General features: G+C 39.1%; 5 protein-coding genes and 1 pseudogene across 6 annotated transcripts; 4 read left to right on the top strand and 2 right to left on the bottom strand.

Annotated features, from left to right (window-relative positions):
• The first annotated feature begins 402 nt into the window (after positions 1-402).
• On the top strand, positions 403-1,226 carry LOC109129867 (putative F-box/kelch-repeat protein At1g12170 pseudogene; annotated as a pseudogene). The gene has a single exon (XR_015586526.1). The product of XR_015586526.1 is annotated as a putative F-box/kelch-repeat protein At1g12170 pseudogene (transcript).
• Positions 1,227-2,586: 1,360 nt separating this feature from the next.
• On the top strand, positions 2,587-3,579 carry LOC147923339 (uncharacterized). Its single transcript, XM_087494620.1, has one exon. The coding sequence runs from the start codon at positions 2,686-2,688 to the stop codon at positions 3,490-3,492; it is 807 nt and encodes a 268-aa protein (XP_087350746.1). The 5' UTR covers positions 2,587-2,685; the 3' UTR covers positions 3,493-3,579.
• A 4,083-nt stretch (positions 3,580-7,662) lies between these two features.
• On the top strand, positions 7,663-8,867 carry LOC109130152 (putative F-box/kelch-repeat protein At1g12170). Its single transcript, XM_019239349.2, has one exon. It carries the CDS (start codon positions 7,709-7,711, stop codon positions 8,789-8,791), a length of 1,083 nt encoding a protein of 360 aa, XP_019094894.2. The 5' UTR covers positions 7,663-7,708; the 3' UTR covers positions 8,792-8,867.
• Positions 8,868-10,302: 1,435 nt separating this feature from the next.
• LOC104755481 (flavin-containing monooxygenase FMO GS-OX-like 1) lies at positions 10,303-12,813 on the bottom strand. The gene is made up of 5 exons (XM_010477874.3): positions 12,037-12,813; positions 11,870-11,940; positions 11,621-11,764; positions 11,317-11,535; positions 10,303-10,880 (listed from the first exon to the last, which is right to left on the bottom strand). Exons 1-5 carry the CDS (start codon positions 12,578-12,580, stop codon positions 10,452-10,454), a joined length of 1,407 nt encoding a protein of 468 aa, XP_010476176.1. The 5' UTR covers positions 12,581-12,813; the 3' UTR covers positions 10,303-10,451.
• Positions 12,814-13,030: 217 nt separating this feature from the next.
• LOC104755478 (WEB family protein At1g12150) lies at positions 13,031-15,223 on the top strand. The gene is made up of 3 exons (XM_010477870.2): positions 13,031-13,134; positions 13,344-13,533; positions 13,672-15,223. The coding sequence occupies exons 2-3, from the start codon at positions 13,366-13,368 to the stop codon at positions 15,142-15,144; spliced, it is 1,641 nt and encodes a 546-aa protein (XP_010476172.2). The 5' UTR covers positions 13,031-13,134; positions 13,344-13,365; the 3' UTR covers positions 15,145-15,223.
• Positions 15,158-17,719, bottom strand: LOC147923338 (flavin-containing monooxygenase FMO GS-OX5-like). The gene is made up of 5 exons (XM_087494619.1): positions 16,974-17,719; positions 16,800-16,870; positions 16,150-16,302; positions 15,849-16,067; positions 15,158-15,741 (listed from the first exon to the last, which is right to left on the bottom strand). Exons 1-5 carry the CDS (start codon positions 17,587-17,589, stop codon positions 15,346-15,348), a joined length of 1,455 nt encoding a protein of 484 aa, XP_087350745.1. The 5' UTR covers positions 17,590-17,719; the 3' UTR covers positions 15,158-15,345.
• Between the last annotated feature and the right edge of the window lie 57 nt (positions 17,720-17,776).

The following is a 17,776-nucleotide window of genomic DNA, read 5'->3' as shown; positions in this document are numbered from 1 at the left end:
ACATTATGAAAATTAAGCTAGATTTTTCTTTCTTAATTTAGTTAGAACATAACCTTAGATTATTTCAATTAAGAAAAAAAATCAAAATTCCTTTTTTTTATAGTTAATCTATACTATTATATCTATATGTCAATTACATTAAAGTAGCTAGATTATTTCAATTTTACATTAATTGCTACAACTATATTATGAAGATGTAAGATATATATATATATATATATATATATATATATATATTATGTCTTATCTTGGAGAAGGTAAATCTAGCTTAATTTGAAAGGTGTAAGATTATATTCTTTAATTAAAAATCTTTTTTTTCCCTAGTTAACTTTTTTTCTTTAGAATTTATATATTGCATTATGCATATTATGTTGTTAGCTTCATGGTTATAGCGAAAACCAAATGATGCATGTACAACTTCCATGGGAATTGGTAGAAGAAATACTCTATCGTGTTCCGGTTCTATCTATAATCCGATTCAAAATCGTTTGCAAACAATGGTACACACTTTTCAAAAGCAAATCATTCATCAACAACTACTCGGTTCATGTACTTCCTCAATTTTTCATATGGACGGATTCCAAGATGTATTCGGTAAGCGTCAATCTCATCAATGATCCAAAGATAAGGATGCATGAGTTATCTTATTTAGATATTCCTTATAAGAATGTCATGGATATACACTTCCTTCCTTGTGATGGCTTATTGTTTTGTCGCTCGTGGTCATGGAATAATAAAGCAGCGATTTGGAACCCGTGTTTAAGACAAACTAGATGGATCGAGGGTAAATACAGAGATTTCATGTTTCGTGGCATAGGATATGCTAGTGGTAAACCTGAAAAGGTTTACAACATCTTCGGTTCAAGTGGTTATGGGAGAAAAACTGATATCTACGAGTTAGAAAATAATGAGTGGAAGTGTACAAATTCTTCTCCTGAAGTACGTATCCGCACATGTATTGATGTGTCTTTGAATGGAAATTTATATTGGATTGATTATGATCATGAGACCGATAACTATCTTATCCAAAGTTTCAATTTTTCGAAAGAAGTATATAAAGTTTTTTGTGTTCTACCGTGGAATATGAACTCTTACAATTTCCCCGCCCTCTCAACCTTTAAGAAAGATCGACTTTCAGTGTTAAAAAGAATCAATGTAAACCAATAAAGGAGATCCCAGGGGCAAGTGCGGGTGGGAAAACATGCTTTTAGAGCGGTCCAACACGGTTATCCTCAACAGTCACATAACCGTTGGTTTTAAGAAACGGGAAATGATACTTGTAACCAGTGCAATGAACTATTGCATCAGCAAAAACCACTTTACCGTTTTTGAATACCACGGAACCATCCTCGCTGGCGCGGTATATCTACATCATATCAAAGGAACTTTTAAGAAATCAAAATGTTAGATGTCTTGAGGAAGATCCACTCATTCTCGAATTAAGATGTCTTTGGAATCTGTTGATGAGTTTAAGAGTGAGTTGATTGATCTGAATATCTGATGCTAGTTGCTATTTATAGACTGAAGAAGATATTTTGTGTCTCTAAAAGGGTCTAGGCTACATTATACTAGGCCAACTTGATACGCCCATTATATCGATCAACATAAAACTAACAAACTATAGGAACAAAGTATGAATATTTATAATGTTTGATGACGAACGTCTCACTCACTTATCCAAAATTCTTCGGTAACACAACAGGCAAAGGAACCATCGTGTTAATTATGCTTGAGGAAAAGTGATAAAAATAACAGAGTGAGAGAGTGAGAGAGTGAGAGAGAGAGATCCCCCATCCCCGACGTCGGCCTCACGCCGGTGGTCGGAAATTTCTTCACCAAATGCCGAAAAAGAAGCGGAAGCCCATTCGCGGGACAGTCCCGGGGTCATCGAAATTCGCGCTAGTTCAAGCTCGAGCTGCAGCCCCTTCACATTCAAAATCTCGTCTTCAGGAAAAGGCGTTGACACCAGGAAGAGGAGAAACCCTCATTACCGCCTCTCCCCCGACCCTAGACCCTCCAGTTTCTTCCATCGTTGACCCACCTTCTCCCAATTCCACCCCAGATCTGTTCAAAAATGCTCCCTCGGGAACTGTGCAAACCCAAGATTTGATCTCCAAATCGTCATCTTTAGTCTCCACTGTTGACAGCCCAGCCTCCGGTGTTCAGACTGCTACATCATCCGGGATTACTCTGACACCTCCGTGTCCAACCCTTGCCAACGCAACCGCCCCTTCAACGGTCTTGGCAAACTCTACACCCCAGCCGGTGAACCTAGCTCCCCCAAAGTAGGATGTTCCCGCGGTGGTGTTACAAAACTCCCCTGATACCAACACACAGGGTAAAGGCTACGACATTTGGGCAGCCTCAGTGAAAGGTCCATCTCGAAAGCTCCAAAAGGAGGGCTCCCCATTCACCCTACCGTCAAGAGAGCTGTGTGTAAACATCCCAAACGCAGTAATTGAGCGGAACAAAAAGACTTGGGATTTTTTCATCATTGGTCAATTTTACTCTGACCCCCCATCGCAGGGCTAGATCCACAACATAGTAAATGGGATCTGGAGCAAGCAATACCGTGACATCTCCGTTTCTAAATTGGAAGGTAATGCTTTCCTCTTCCGTATCCCAAACTCGCTCACCCGTCGTAGAGTGGTAAACCAGCGCCTATGGCAAATAGAGGGACAGACGATGTTTGTGGCAAATTGGGAACCAGGAGTAATCCCGGCAAAACCTGAACTCTCATCGGCTCCCATTTGGCTGGAGTTAAGAAATATACCTTTCCAGTTCTTCCATGAAGAAGGTCTCCAACATATAGCGGGTATGGTGGGAGATCCTCAATGTCTTCACCCTTCTACAGCAAACAAAACGAACCTCGAAGTGGCAAAGGTTCTTACCATCATAGACCCTCGGCGCCCTCTTCCGGAGGCAGTAAACGTCCAGTTTGATTCGGGTGAAATATCTAGGATCGTGGTCTCCAGCCCTTGGATGCCACCGGTCTGCTCGCATTGTAAGGAGATTGGTCATAGTCTGCGTCACTGTAGAACTGCTCCTGTTACCTGCACAAAATGCTCTTCTACCACGCATGTCTCTAATCTTTGCCCAAAGTTGTCAGAAACGAAGAATAAACAAGGAGGAGCTCAGCGAAGAAGGCGATCACGGACACCAAGACCCCTCCAAGTGCAAAACCCTGCTATGGAATGGAAAGTTAAAGCATCTCAAGCGAAGGTCGTGTCCAAAGCTCAGAAATGTAGTAGTTCCGGTGTCAACCGAGGCATTCCTGAAACTGAACCAGACAAACAACCCTCAGTGCACTCGAGTAATTCGGTATCATCTCAGACTGAATCTGAAGCAATCCCTTTTGAGGAGGATGAGGACGTCGCCGGTGATTCTTCTGATATACTGTCGACGGACTCTAAGGAAGAGAGGTTTATACGAGTGTTGTCCAAAAGACAACAGAAAATCCAACGAGGCAAGGGCCTCAAAAACTCTTTTTAATTATGTATACAAACCTTTTTTGTTGGAATGTCAGGGGCTTTAATATAGCTAGCCACCGACGCGGATTTAAGAAATGGATTAGGGCGAATAAGCCTGTTTTTGGAGGTGTCATAGAGACACATGTAAAGCAGCCTAAGGAGCTGAAGTTTATAAACAACCTGCTTCCAGGTTGGTCTTTTGTGGAGAATTATAGCTTCTCTGAGTTGGGAAAGATATGAGTGATGTGGGATCCAAGTGTTCAGGTGACCCTAGTGACCAAATCACTCTAGATGATTACTTGTGAGGTGGTGATGCCTGGTGAGCAGAGTTCTATTATTATCTCCGTCGTCTATGCGTCAAATGCAGAAGATCAAAGGAAAGAGTTGTGGAAGGAAATTGTAGTCATGGGTACATCCCAGCTTGTCTCAAACAAACCTTGGATCCTATTGGGTGATTTTAACCAAATCTTGCACCCTCATGAGCATTCAAGGTACTTACATCCAAACGTTGACCATAATATCAGAGACTTCAGAAGCTGCCTTCTGGACGCAGAGCTCGCGGATTTAGTCTTCAGAGGAAATTCCTTCACTTGGTGGAATAAGAACAAAGAGAGGCCTGTAGCAAAAAAGCTCGACCGTATCCTAGTAAATGAATCTTGGAACATCAAATACCCCTCCTCACTTGCCACCTTTGGAGAACCAGACTTCTCTGACCATGCCTCCTGTGGGGTGACGCTTGATGCTACTCAAATCAGAGCAAAGAGGCCATTCAAGTTTTATAACTACCTCTTTCAGAATGCGGAGTTTATAACTCTGATCAGAGCAAACTGGTTCTCATTAAATATAGTAGGATCGGCTATGTATCGTGTCTCCAAGAAGCTCAAGTCTTTGAAAAAACCAATAAAGGACTTCAGTAGACAAAACTATTCGGATTTGGAGAAACGCACTCTGGAAGCACATGAAAACCTTCTCTCGTGCCAAAGGTCCACTCTCGCTGATCCGACTGCGACAAATGCAATGATGGAATTGGAAGCCCAAACAAAGTGGACTGTCCTCGCCGCTGCTGAAGAGAGCTTCTTTTACCAGAAATCAAGGGTTACATGGTTTGCGGAGGGAGACGGTAATACTAGATATTTCCACCGAATGGCAGACTCTCGAAAGGCTATCAACACCATACATTGCATGAAGGATGACCATGGAAATAGTTTTGATACCCAGGAGGAAATCACATTGCATTGTGCTGATTACTTTGAAAATCTATTGACTGAGGAGGAAGACCCTTGCACAATGGAGCAGGCAGATATGGACCTCCTCCTTACTTTCCGATGTTCCCCTGCCCAGAAAAGTGCTCTGGAAAAGCCTTTCACCGATGATGGAATGCTACCACCCTAGCTCTCATCCCCAAGTCGCAAAACGCAACCAAAGCATCAGAATTCAGGCCAATTTCGTGCCTAAACACGCTATATAAGGTCATAGCAAAGCTGCTAACTGCCAGGCTCCAATGTCTTCTAGCGGATGTGATCTCTCCGTCTCAATCTGCTTTCCTCCCTGGAAGATCACTGGCCGAGAATGTCCTACTTGCCACTAAACTAGTCCATGGATACAATTGGCGTAATATCTCCCCAAGAGGAATGCTTAAGGTTGATTTACGTAAAGCTTTTGACTCTGTGCGATGGGATTTTGTCATCTCAGCTCTACGAGCCATTCAAGTCCCTCAACGTTTCATTGACTGGGTGTACCAGTGCATAAGCACTCCAACCTTCACTGTATCGGTAAATGGCTGCAATGGTGGTTTTTTCAAAAGCTCCAAGGGTTTAAGACAGGGAGATCCCCTCTCACCGTACCTCTTTGTTTTGGCCATGGAAGTCTTTTCAAAGCTCCTACAATCCAGATACGACGCAGGCTATATCCATTACCACCCACAGGCTCTGGATCCATCTATCTCTCACTTAATGTTCGCCGACGACGTCATGATATTCTTTGACGGTGGGCATTCCTCTCTCCATGGTATATGCGAAACTCTTGATGATTTTGCTTCTTGGTCTGGGCTGAAAGTGAACAGAGACAAGAGTCAGCTTTTTCACGCAGGTTTGAATACAAATGAGTGCAATGAAATTGTAGCCTATGGTTTTCCTCAAGGTACTCTACCTATCAGATATATGGGGCTTCCTTTGATGCATCGCAAGCTCAAAATCGCGGAATACGAACCCCTCCTGGAGAAACTCACCAGTAGATTCAGATCTTGGGCAACCAAATCACTGTCTTTCACGGGCAGACTCCAGCTGATCTCTACTGTCATTTTCGGATCAATCAACTTTTGGATGTCCACTTTCCTTCTTCCAAAGGGATGCATACAAAAGATAGAGAGCTTATGTGCAAAATTCCTTTGGTCTGGAAATATTGACGAGGTAAAAGGTGCAAAGGTTGCTTGGGAAATAGTCTGCCTGCCAAAAACTGAAGGAGGCCTCGGTCTTAGAAGATTAACAGAATGGAACAAAACCTTAAACCTCAGGCTTATTTGGTCTTTATTCAAACCTGGAAACTCTCTGTGGTCCGCGTGGAACCATCAACACCATATCAGGAACTCCACTTTCTGGGCAGTGACAAGCACAAACAAAGACTCTGCATCCTGGAAAACTCTCCTGTCTCTCAGACCGTTGGCAGCGAAGTTCATAAAATGCAGAGTCGGAAATGGTCGACGAGCATCTTTCTGGTATGACAACTGGACCTCCCTTGGTCCTTTAATAAACCGCATTGGAGACCATGGAGATCGTTCCCTGCGAATTCCTTTGCTGGTAAAAGTCGCAGACGCCATATTAAACGAGGAGTGGAAGCTCCCTCTTACCAGGTCGGACCCGGCAAGGGCAATCCTCGATCACCTCCGAACATTACCCATCCCAAATGATCACTCGTAGGATGACGAATACATATGGTGCGTGGATGACAAGATCTGCCAAGGTTTCTCCACACTGAAAACATGGGACGCTCTAAGACCGAATGCAAATAAGAAAGATTGGGCGACTTCAGTCTGGTTCAATGGTGCTGTTCCTCGCTTGGCTTTTAACATGTGGATAGCTACTCTAAACAGGCTCCCCACCAGACAGCGCATTTTAACCTGGGGTCTGACTCAATCCGACGCCTGCTGTCTGTGCTCCATAGCCTCAGAATCCCGTGATCACCTCTTTTTGGTGTGCGAATTCTCTGCCCAGGCTTGGAAGCTGGTTTTTTCAAGACTCTGCCCTCGTCAACGGCTGTTCTCGTCTTGGTCTGAGATGCTATCATGGACTAGATCTACTTCCACTCTCGCCCCCTCCCTTTTAAGGAAGCTTCTTGCACAGGTTGTTGTCTACAATATCTGGAGGCAACGGAACAACATCCTGCACAACTCAACCAGACTCCCATCTCAGTTCATCTTCACTTTCGTAGATCGTGAAGTCAGGGACATCATAACTTCCCGAGGTACCAGAAAGCTATGGGAGCGCTTACTACCGCTATGGAACTAATGTTTGTCACCCTACTCTTTCCCAACCTATTGTAACCTTGTTTTATTTTTTTGCCAAGGTTGCCATTTGTTTAAGGCGATGCAACTATTTTGTAAAACCCTTATATTTCATTTATATGATATTTACATGTTTAGCAAAAAAAAAAAAAATTCTTTGGTAACTTTATCAAATCCAATGAGACTAGTTGATTACTCCCCACATTTTGACACTTGGGTCAATCAAATTCTTATATATGAAATCTGGAGTAAGTAAATTATAAGCAATTAACTATATGAATACAATATAAATTATGAAATCTCTATGACATGGAGCTATATCATATAAACTAATATATATATATATATATATATATATATAATGAAAATTAAGCTAGATTTTTGTTTCTTAATTTAGTTAAAACATAACCTTAGATTATTTCAATTAAGAATAAAAAAAATCAATATTCCTTTTTTTATATAGTTAATCTATATTATATCTATATGTCAATTACATTAAAGTAGCTAGATTATTTCAATTTTACATTAATTGCTACAACTATATTATGAAGATGTAAGATATATATTATGTCTTATCTTGGAGGAGGTAAATCTAGCTTAATTTGTAAGATGTAAGATTATATTCTTTAATTCAAAATCTTCTTTAATTAAATTTTATTTTTTTCCTAGTTAACTTTTTTCTTTAGAATTTATATATTGCATATTATGTTGTTAGCTTCATTGTTACAACGAAAACCAAATGATGCATGTACAACTTCCATGGGAATTGGTAGAAGAAATACTCTATCGTGTTCCGGTTCTATCTGTAATTCGATTCAAAATCGTTTGCAAACAATGGTACACACTTTTCAAAAGCAAATCATTCATCAACAACCTCTCGGTTCATGTACATCCTCAATTTTTCATATGGACGGATTCCAAGATGTATTCGGTAAGCGTCAATCTCAGCAGTGATCCAAAGATAAGGATGCATGAGTTACCTTTAGATATTCCTTATTTTAATAATGCCTTCCGTACAAACTTCCTTCCTTGTGATGGCTTATTGTTTTGTGACTCGTGGTCATGGAGAAATAAAGCTGCGATTTGGAACCCCTGGTTAAGACAAACTAGATGGATCGAGGGTAAAAAGAAAGATTTCTTGTTTCGTGGCATAGGATATGATAGTGGTAAACCTGAAAAGGTTTACAACATCTTTGGTTCAACAAGTGGAAAAATTGATATCTACGATTTAGAAAATAATGAGTGGAAGTATACAAATTCTTCTCGTCAATTACAGATCCGCACAGGTACTGATGTGTCTTTGAATGGAAATTTATATTGGGCTGTTTCTGATCAAAAGACCGATAACTATCTTATCCAAAGTTTCAATTTTTCGAAAGAAGTATATAAAGTTTTTTGTGTTCTACCGTGGAATAAGAACTCTTACAATTTCCCGGCCCTCTCAACCTTTAAGAAAGATCGGCTTTCAGTGTTAAAAAGAATCATTGGAGCAAATAATATAATTGAGGTATGGGTGACAAAAAACAAGATTAACAATGACGATGGGGAGCATGTAACGTGGATAAACTTTACGACGGTTTCTATACCTATTTCTGTGGGATTTCCTCCAAGTTACTTCATCGATAATGTTTACAAAAAAAGTTTCGTCATGTGTTGTAAGGATGAAAATAAACAGCTTTGCATTTATATTGTGAGGGGCAATGCGTTGACGAAGATTCAAATAGACGTTGAGGCTAAAGATTATATTAATCATTGTTCCTATGTTCCCAGTTTGACACCAATTCCTGAAAAGAGTTCAGATTTTCAAGAACTAAAATATTAATATTTATTATTATGGACTGCTTGTTGTTTTTTAACCAGTTATATAAATTGATTTAAGAGTATTGTCTTTTTAAAAACATATATATATATATACATATATAATATTTTTGTTGAAATAATAATATATATATATATATATATTTAAAATATCGTAAAGAGCGGATGTTTACTTGAATAGAAGAAAAAGTAATAACATGTCGTTATATAAGGTCTAATTAAACGAGCAATGTAGGTAATATTCTCTTACAAGTTATATCTATGTGACATGGGGTGTTTTGTTATAATATACATAAACTATAAGCAAAAAGACTCATTCCCTCCAGCACAATTTTCATTTTAATATATTTAGTTAAAATTTTCTTTTGAAACGAATTTGCTACTACTCTAATTCAATGATAGATAAACATTTAATTATATTAAGAAAAAGGAACAGCTGATCTAGTTAAGTAGGTGGCATGATGTGTAAAATGATATCTACACAGTTAAAAAAATATGACAAAAAAAACGACTCTTTCCTCTGCAAATGGTTCATTATTAGAGAATTCACAATATTTAAATTGACAAATTTGTTAAAAACAAACATTATTGTAACTTTGCAAGACATTGCTTCTACTATAAATAGATAACCTCACCCTCATTGCTCAAATATGTTCACTCAACAAAGAATCTCATAACACATACAATTTATTTTCTTCAGCAGCAGTAATGTCTAGTAGTGCAATCCTAGGTTCTGAATTGGACGCCAGCCTTGTGGTAAAGTTTCTATTTTTTTCCTTTTTATTATAAATGGAAAATTTTATTCAAAATATTATAAATTTTATACTACTAGTTTTATATTTAATCATTCTAGTTTGGATTTTGGTGAACGATCAGATCATTTGTCTGTCTTTAGAAAAAAAAAAATGTGATGCAGTTTTTCTTTATAATTAAGAATGTTTTTAATCAATTTATGTGATTTTATAGGCGAGTGAGATTGACGTTGTACCAAAGACAGTGGAGGAAGAACCAGTGGTGGAGTCGGTGGAGACCAAGCAGCCCGAAGAACCCGTTGTGACAGAAACACCGGAGGTGACTCCGGTTGAACCTGAAGAAGTCAACGTTGATATCGATGTCGAGGAGTAACATGGCAAGAAACTTACTGTGACTCTATATTACATGATTGCATTTGGTTCATATTTTCTATAAAAATGTGTTTTTATGTCGTTACGGTATCTTTGGCTTTTGGTTTGGAATGATTTGTGATAATAAAACAAAAAGTTTGGATTCTTATTTTGCGATAATTTGGTAATCGTTTAATAAAAACTTAACACTATAATCAAAATAGGCCCCTAATCTGGAATTTAAGAACAAAAATAAGCATGTTACATGTACAAACGGGGAAAGTTGTGCGATAGAGTATAAAAGAACTAGTGTAGTCAAATATGTTAGATAGTAAATTTTTACATTGATCAAAATATATATGTTAATTTTAAACTAGGGATATTAAAATTAGCTTTTAACTAACACCTTAAATAACGGAAAATCATTTAATTATTTGATCATGTTTACAACTTTTATTAAGAATGTGTCCACTAGTTCTCAACTTAACAAATTACAGTTCCAATATTCAGACTGCAACTGTTCCCTTTGTCACGTTTCAAACATCTTCCATGGATCAACAACTACGAAGAACAATCTTGGTTCGATTTCAATTTGGCGAATTCACGGTACACTTCTTCAATGAGTTGATCAGCGTCCCATCGATCGCGATAACTATCTCCACCAAAGAAAACTTTCTTGATAGCCACGTTGTATAGTCGCTCTCTCCAAGGTTCTATGGATGCGCAACCACACTGTTCCGCTATCCAGTTGAAATAATCACTTTGAGAGATCACAACTTCATCCTCCGGTTTAAATGTCCCGAGCATTGGATTCCCTTGAGGATCGGTCAGAAAATGTGTATATCTCTTAGGGATCCCCAAATCTTCAAGCTTCGCGTAGAAAGCTATAGCCTCTTCCATCATCTTACCCTCTGAGGGAAGCTTAGCCCGTCCGGACAGAACCGAAGCAACCCACTTGCTCTGGATTTCAAACATAAAGAACTGAAGTCCCTGGATTATAACAAGTTAAAGAACAAAGATCAAACCAAATAATGAGCCCAATAGAAAATCAAAATAAAAATCACTTGTTAGAAGATCTAATACATTATACCATCATGTAATTCAATAACGTTCACTGGCGGACCCAGAAAATATTTTTACCTGGGTCATAGGGAGGATTGAACCCTGGTTTAGGTGTGTCAAAGTCTATTATATACCATATTTCTATACAAAAAATCTTCATTTCAATATGAATGGTGGGTCAATTGAACCCCCTTTCTTCTTAATAGGTCCGCCAGTGATAACGTTACCGCCTTATGAACAAACACTTGACCCTAAATTTATCCTAACGTTCCTCTTAGAAAACTGTATATTCAAAAGATTATCCAAACATTCTAAATTTCTTAAAATCTAATTTCTATCTTTAACATGTAGTAGTCATACTAACCATGAAAGGTAAACCAATAAAGGAGATCCCAGGGGCAAGTGCGGGTGGGAAAACATGCTTGTAGAGCGGTCCAACACGGTTATCCTCAACAGTCACATAACCGTTGGTTTTAAGAAACGGGAAATGATACTTGTAACCAGTGCAATGAACTATTGCATCCGCAAAAACCACTTTACCGTTTTTGAATACCACGGAACCATCCTCGCGGGCGCGGTATATCTACATCATATCAAAGAAACTTTTAAGAAATCAAAATAAGATCATATTCATATTCTCAACTATCTTTTTTTCATATTTTATCTACCGGGGGATGAAGCCGTAGGTTGTTGTAACCGCTGTACGACTCGGATGTAACCCCTTTAGCTGAGATATGGACTTCTTTTGCCATGCTTGCTATGTCGCTGCTAATGTCGTTTCCACTAGCTTGACCTCCTATCACTATCACTACCTACAAACATGTCAAACCACAAATCAACGTAGAGATTTTAAACGAAACTATATAAGTATAAGGAGCTAAGATTATTAGGTAAATTAATAGATTTTGGCAAAAGACCTGATCTTTGAATTGATCTGGAATCCGATAATTGTGGCTATGAAACTGCTTTCCTGGCCATGAATCTATCCCTAAAAGACTTAAAAAACGAGATAATTAAGAAACTAATCAACCATTAATTACATACTAATCCCACTTTTTTAATTAAACCAAACAATATTACTAACCAGGAATATGAGCAATACGAGGCTCAGTGTAGTGACCATTGCAAACAACGACCGCGTCGAAGGTTTCTTCGCCGGAGACACCACTAGAGCTCTTAAACTGAACTCTCCATCTACGGCTATCCTTCTCCGTCGGCTCCACACACAAAACCTCCGTCTCGAATCTGACCATTTCGTCGATCTTGAACTCCTTGGCGAAATCTTGAAGGTACTTCAAGACTTCCCTATGGTCCGGGTACCGTCTCGGGTCGCCGTCATCGGATCGGGTTACGAACGGAAAGTCACTGTAACCCATACATTCTCGTGGTAGATTGGTGCGGAGGGATTCGTAGACGCTCGAGTGGACGACGGTTCGATCCGGGTCAACGCTAAGTGAGTCGAGTTCGACTCGATCCGTGTACATCCAAAGTCCTCCAACATGTTTCTCACGCTCGAAAGCGATGACGGTGTGACCTTCACGGCGAAGCTCTCGAGCCGCTACGAGTCCGGCGGCTCCGAGTCCGATCACGGCCACGTGACGACCACGTGAGGGGATTAAGCTGGTCATAATAGTGTGAAGTCAATTTGTCAAACAACTTGGACTGTCATTAATCAGATTCCTTGAAAGCGGTGTTGCATATTTACTTATAATAAGTAAAGAGACCCTATAGTTATGGAATATTTCTAATTCGACCTCTAATTATGTTTTACAACATTATCAACCCAAAAATCTCTACAATGCTCAGATTTACGTAGCCATCTATATATAAGATAAATATGTTTTGTAATTGTTGTAACCAGAATTTGTTTTATTTTAGTTATTTTTTCTTATAACATGCTGATGAAAACTTGTGGGGGAATTGAAAATTTTATGAGTTCTTAAAAGTTCATAAATAAAATAAATTAAAAAAGGAGATTTGAGACAGAGAGACGTGGGTGCAGACAGAAGAAGGAAAGGTGTCGTGCCATCAACTAAGTTTCTATAAATAGATCGAAGAGACAAAATGGATTAATAACCAATCAAAAATCCCGTTATTGTAGAGGAAGAAAGAGATTATATAAGAAGAAGACAATAAGAAAAAAAAAGCCAAACAAAAGAACACAAAGACAGAGAAACTCAAGGTACGTACATTGTCTCCTTTCGATTCATCTAATCTCTTCCAATCACGCTATTGATTGTTGTTATGCATGTCTTCACGGTTTTTGCTATGTAAAAATTGTTATTGTGGTTATTAGTTTTATTGAATAATATGACGATCATGTTAGGATTATGATATCTTTTCATCATGTTTTTCTTCAGTTTGTGATTCGTTAAAAAAATGTTTGTGTAGGTATTGGGGAAAATAGTAGATAATGGTTAACATTAGAGTACGAAAAGGTCCGGAATCTCCGAGGACGATGGAGGTGGGAGAGATAGACACAAGAGCACCGTTCCAATCGGTCAAAGCTGCGGTGAGCTTGTTTGGCGAAGTTGTATCTAGGCAAAGAAGTACACCAAGGAGGTCTCGCCTTTCCTCTGAGGTAATTAATTTAATAACAACTTCATGGATCATATATATGTCTGATCAAGAACGGGTTGTATTCATGTTTCTAGAGATTTGTTTAGGTGATGAATCGAATGTAGGCAAAGTTTTAACCCTTTCTTTTGATATGTTTCAGAACGTTTGCGATAAAGAAACACAGCTAATGCTAGTCCACAAGGAATTCATCAAGATCAAACAAAAGCTAGACAACGCTGAAAGCACTAGATCTCGTGCTCTTGCTGATCTTTCAAAGGCAAAGAAAACAATGGAAGATCTTAAAAACAAACTTGAGACAGTCAACAAGTCTAAGCAATCCGCTATTGACACCAAAGAAACTGTCCAACAGCGTGAAGAACAGCTTGAGCATGATAAGTCTCATGGCTCTCCTCCTCACCACCACGAACTTGACATTGCTAGAGAACAATATCTCTCTACCACCGTTGAACTTGATGCTGCAAAGCAACAACTCAACAAAATCAGACAGAGCTTTGATTCTGCTATGGATTTCAAAACCACAGCCTTAAACCAGGCTGCAGAAGCCCAACGTGCACTCCAAGCCAACTCTGCTAAGGTTAACGAGCTTTCTAAGGAGATTTCGGATATGAAAGATGCTATTCATCAGCTCAAGCTAGCAGCCGCTCAGAATCTGCAGGAACACGCAAATATTGTGAAGGAGAAAGACGATTTACGAGAATGTTACAGAACTGCTGTTGAGGAGGCAGAGAAGAAACTTCTAGTCTTGAGGAAAGAATATGAGCCTGAGCTGTCAAGAACTCTTGAGGCCAAACTATTAGAGACAACCTCAGAGATTGATATTTTACGGGAGGAGATGAAGAAAGCTCATGAATCTGAGATGAACACGGTTAAAATAATTACAAATGAGCTTAACGAGGCTACGATGAGGCTACAGGAAGCTGCTGATGACGAATCCTCTCTCCGAAGCTTGGTGAATTCTCTCAGGATGGAGCTAGAAGACTTGAGAAGAGAACGTGAAGAGCTTCAGCAAAAAGAAGCAGAGAGGTTAGAGATTGAGGAAGCAAAAAAGATGGAAGCGCTAAAGGAAGAGAGCTTGAAACTGGAGCAAATGAAATCAGAAGCTATGGAAGCAAGAAACGAAGCTGAAAACATGAATAGGAAGATAGAGAGCTTGAAGAAAGAAACCGAGACCGCAATGATAGCTGCAGAGGAAGCTGAAAAGAGACTAGAGCTTGTTATAAGAGAAGTCGAAGAGGCTAAATCAGCTGAAGAGAAAGTCCGGGAAGAGATGAAGATGATATCTCAGAAGCAAGAGAGCAAGAAACATGACGAATCATCTGGTTCAAAGATAAAAATTACGATTCAAGAGTTTGAATCTTTGAAACGTGGAGCAGGGGAAACAGAGACTGCAATCGAAAAGAAGTTGGCAGCTATAGCAGCTGAACTCGAAGAGATAAACGCTAGAAAAACTGAAGCGGATACTAAGTTAGCAGCAAACCTTAAAGCGATAGAGGAGATGAAGCACGCAACGGATCTGGCTCATAAGTCAGCAGAATCTGCAGAAGCCGCAAAGAGCGTGGTGGAAAGTGAGTTGAAGAGATGGCGTAAACAAGAAGATGTACATAATGCTTAAGGCTAATTCCATCTGTATAAAACTTTGTTTCATTCCAACATTCAAAGATAAAAAGACAATGAAAATGTTTAAGAATTAACCTCAAGTGTTTATCAAATGATAAACTTTTTGAAGGCTTTTATTCTTACACGACAACAAAGAACAACACAAGCAACACAACAACATACAGACATGTGAATCATTTGTCCAAGGAATCAATCATCATTTTCCGGATTCCAATAACTCAGAAGGAAGACTCTTGATTAGCTTCTGTCTCAAGAAATCCTCATAAGCCTCAACAATGAGATGATCATCGTCCCACTTATCACGGAAAGTCTCTGGTTGTGTGGCAAGTCTGACATAGCCGCCATCAAGTTCTTGAAATCTCCACTGCTCACCAGGCGGTGCACCAACTTGCTCGGCTATCCAGTTGAGGTATTGAACATTACCCGCACCAAGTCTATGTGTGTATCTCTTAGGAAACCCGTGAGTATCACGTATTGCATAATCGGCAGTAACATCTTCCATCATTTTCTCTTCTGAAGGAAGCTTGATCCGACCGGATAAAACTGCAGCCACCCACTTGCTTTGGAGCTCAAACATAGGGAATAGCAGTGTCTGATTTAAGATTAGAAAACACAATTTGTTTAGAGAATATTTAAAAAAAAAAAAAAAAAAAATCTGAAATAAAAGCCAACAAAAGTAGATTGAAAGAGAGACTTAACCATCCAGGGTACACCAACGAAGGAAAGCCCGGGAGCAAGCGCAGGTGGAAACACATGCTTGTAAAGCGGTCCAACACAGTTATCCTCGACGGTAACATAGCCATTGGTGTTGAGAAACGGGAAGTAATATTTGTAACCGGTGCAATGCACAATGGTATCAGCTTGGACAACCTTACCATTCTCAAAAACAACCGAACCATCTTCGTTTCCACTTTTGATCTACAAAAAAAAAACTGAATCAGCGACTCGTCTAGCATGATCATAGTTCTCTCTTCTGAACGATCTACAAATATTTATATACCATAGAGTGAAGCCATAGATTGTCAGACCCAGGAAGTTGTTTGTATGTTTCAGATGGATTCGATCTAGAAGCGATATGGACTTCTTTAGCCACTGTCATTATGTCCCTGCTGATATCAGTTCCACTCGCAAAGTTTCCTATCACTACCACCACCTGTCAAAGATTTCAGACCAACATTATCAGATAATTGAATCCTCCTATACATTTCAGACTCAACACCAACATACTTGAATTACTTACACCGTATATTTCTACTAACCTAATAGCATCTCCAGAGGTATCTTACATTAGGACTCCAAATACTACATGTCTTGTTACAATTTGTTTTTTTACTTATCATTTAAAATTTTAATTGAATAACAAAAATATTATGATATTAATAAAATATTCGTTTAGTTTTATTGAAAGTCTAAACCAGTGGAAGCGCTCTGCACATCATCCCATACCATAAAGAAAATATAAAAAAATCACTAGATGTTAAAATTCGAATATCATCAAGGCACAATAATTCAACTAATATAAAATGAGAAGAAAAGAAATAAAATATTTCCTTTTAAGTGTATAATGGAATAAAAAAATCAAAAGGTGTCGACATACTGATGACAAAAAAACAACACCAAAAATAAAATATTTTAAAAATCTGTAAGAACCTGATCTTTGAATGGGTCAGGAACACGGTAATTGTGGCTATGAATCTGCTTCCCAGGCCATGAATCTATGCCTGAAAATAACAAATTTATCGTTAATGAAAACAGAAATCACTTCAAACTCATGGAATCTATAAAAAGAAACTTTAGGATCGGGTTTCAAGAAATTTATATTACCAGGAACATGAGCAACTCGAGGTTCTGTATAATGTCCATTACAAACAACGACAGCATCAAAGATCTCATTACCAAAGATCCCATCTGAGTTTTTGGATTGAACCCTCCATTTCAAACCATCAGGCTCGACAAGAACCACTTCAGTATTGAATCGAACCATCTCCACGAGTTTGAATTCCCTAGCAAAGTCTTCAAGGTAAGCTAAGACTTCTTTGTGAGTAGGGTACCTTCTCGGGTCTCTAGATTCGTCGTCGAGAGACACGAAAGGGAAGTCTCTGTAACCCATGCACTCTCTTGGTAGATTGGTTCGGAGAGAGTCGTAGACGCTCGAGTGGACTACGGTTCGATTTGGATCGAGGCTTAGTGGGTCGACCTCGCTTTCGGGTCTGTATACCCAGAGACCTCCGACTTTTGAGTCACGTTCGAAGACTACGACGGAGTGATTCTCATCGCGTAACTCTCTTGCAGCCACGAGCCCGGCGGCTCCGGCTCCGATAACTGCCACGTGGAGTGACTTGATTGTGGTGCTTTGTGCGGGAGCCATTTTTTTATTTCTTTCTTTTTTCCGATGTGACGCTATGCAATAATTATGCATACTCCATAAAATATAGTCCATCTGTTAGTTATCTTCCAGAATGGAATAAAACAACACAAAACGTTTTATTCGTGGAATACCAAAAATAGTATTTAATTTAACCTTTTTGTCATTTTTTTATTCGTTGCTATCACCAACATAGAAAATTTCAACTCTTGGTCTCGTAGGCCGTAGCGCACTTACTTTGGAACTAGTTACAGTGGGTAGA

Source organism: Camelina sativa, chromosome 17, assembly GCF_030686135.1.
Source record: "Camelina sativa cultivar CO46 ecotype springtype chromosome 17, ASM3068613v1".
Taxonomy (NCBI): domain Eukaryota; kingdom Viridiplantae; phylum Streptophyta; class Magnoliopsida; order Brassicales; family Brassicaceae; genus Camelina; species Camelina sativa.
The sequence above is the reverse complement of the archived record's forward strand: the minus strand, read 5'-3'. Positions and strand labels throughout refer to the sequence as shown.

Bases quoted from the DNA above. Each gene is read 5' to 3' on its own strand.
- LOC147923339 (XM_087494620.1), top strand. From the start codon at position 2,686: ATGTTTGTGGCAAATTGGGAACCAGGAGTAATCCCGGCAAAACCTGAA.
- LOC109130152 (XM_019239349.2), top strand. From the start codon at position 7,709: ATGATGCATGTACAACTTCCATGGGAATTGGTAGAAGAAATACTCTAT.
- LOC104755481 (XM_010477874.3), bottom strand. From the start codon at position 12,580: ATGACCAGCTTAATCCCCTCACGTGGTCGTCACGTGGCCGTGATCGGA. The intron at 11,941-12,036 runs GTTAGTAATATT...TAAGTCTTTTAG, and splicing joins TCGTATTGCTCATATTCCTG to GGATAGATTCATGGCCAGGA. The intron at 10,881-11,316 runs GTTAGTATGACT...GTTATAATCCAG, and splicing joins TTATTGGTTTACCTTTCATG to GGACTTCAGTTCTTTATGTT.
- LOC104755478 (XM_010477870.2), top strand. From the start codon at position 13,366: ATGGTTAACATTAGAGTACGAAAAGGTCCGGAATCTCCGAGGACGATG. The intron at 13,534-13,671 runs GTAATTAATTTA...GATATGTTTCAG, and splicing joins GGTCTCGCCTTTCCTCTGAG to AACGTTTGCGATAAAGAAAC.
- LOC147923338 (XM_087494619.1), bottom strand. From the start codon at position 17,589: ATGGACTATATTTTATGGAGTATGCATAATTATTGCATAGCGTCACAT. The intron at 16,871-16,973 runs GTAATATAAATT...TGTTATTTTCAG, and splicing joins TCGAGTTGCTCATGTTCCTG to GCATAGATTCATGGCCTGGG. The intron at 16,068-16,149 runs GTATATAAATAT...TTTTTTTTGTAG, and splicing joins ATCTATGGCTTCACTCTATG to ATCAAAAGTGGAAACGAAGA.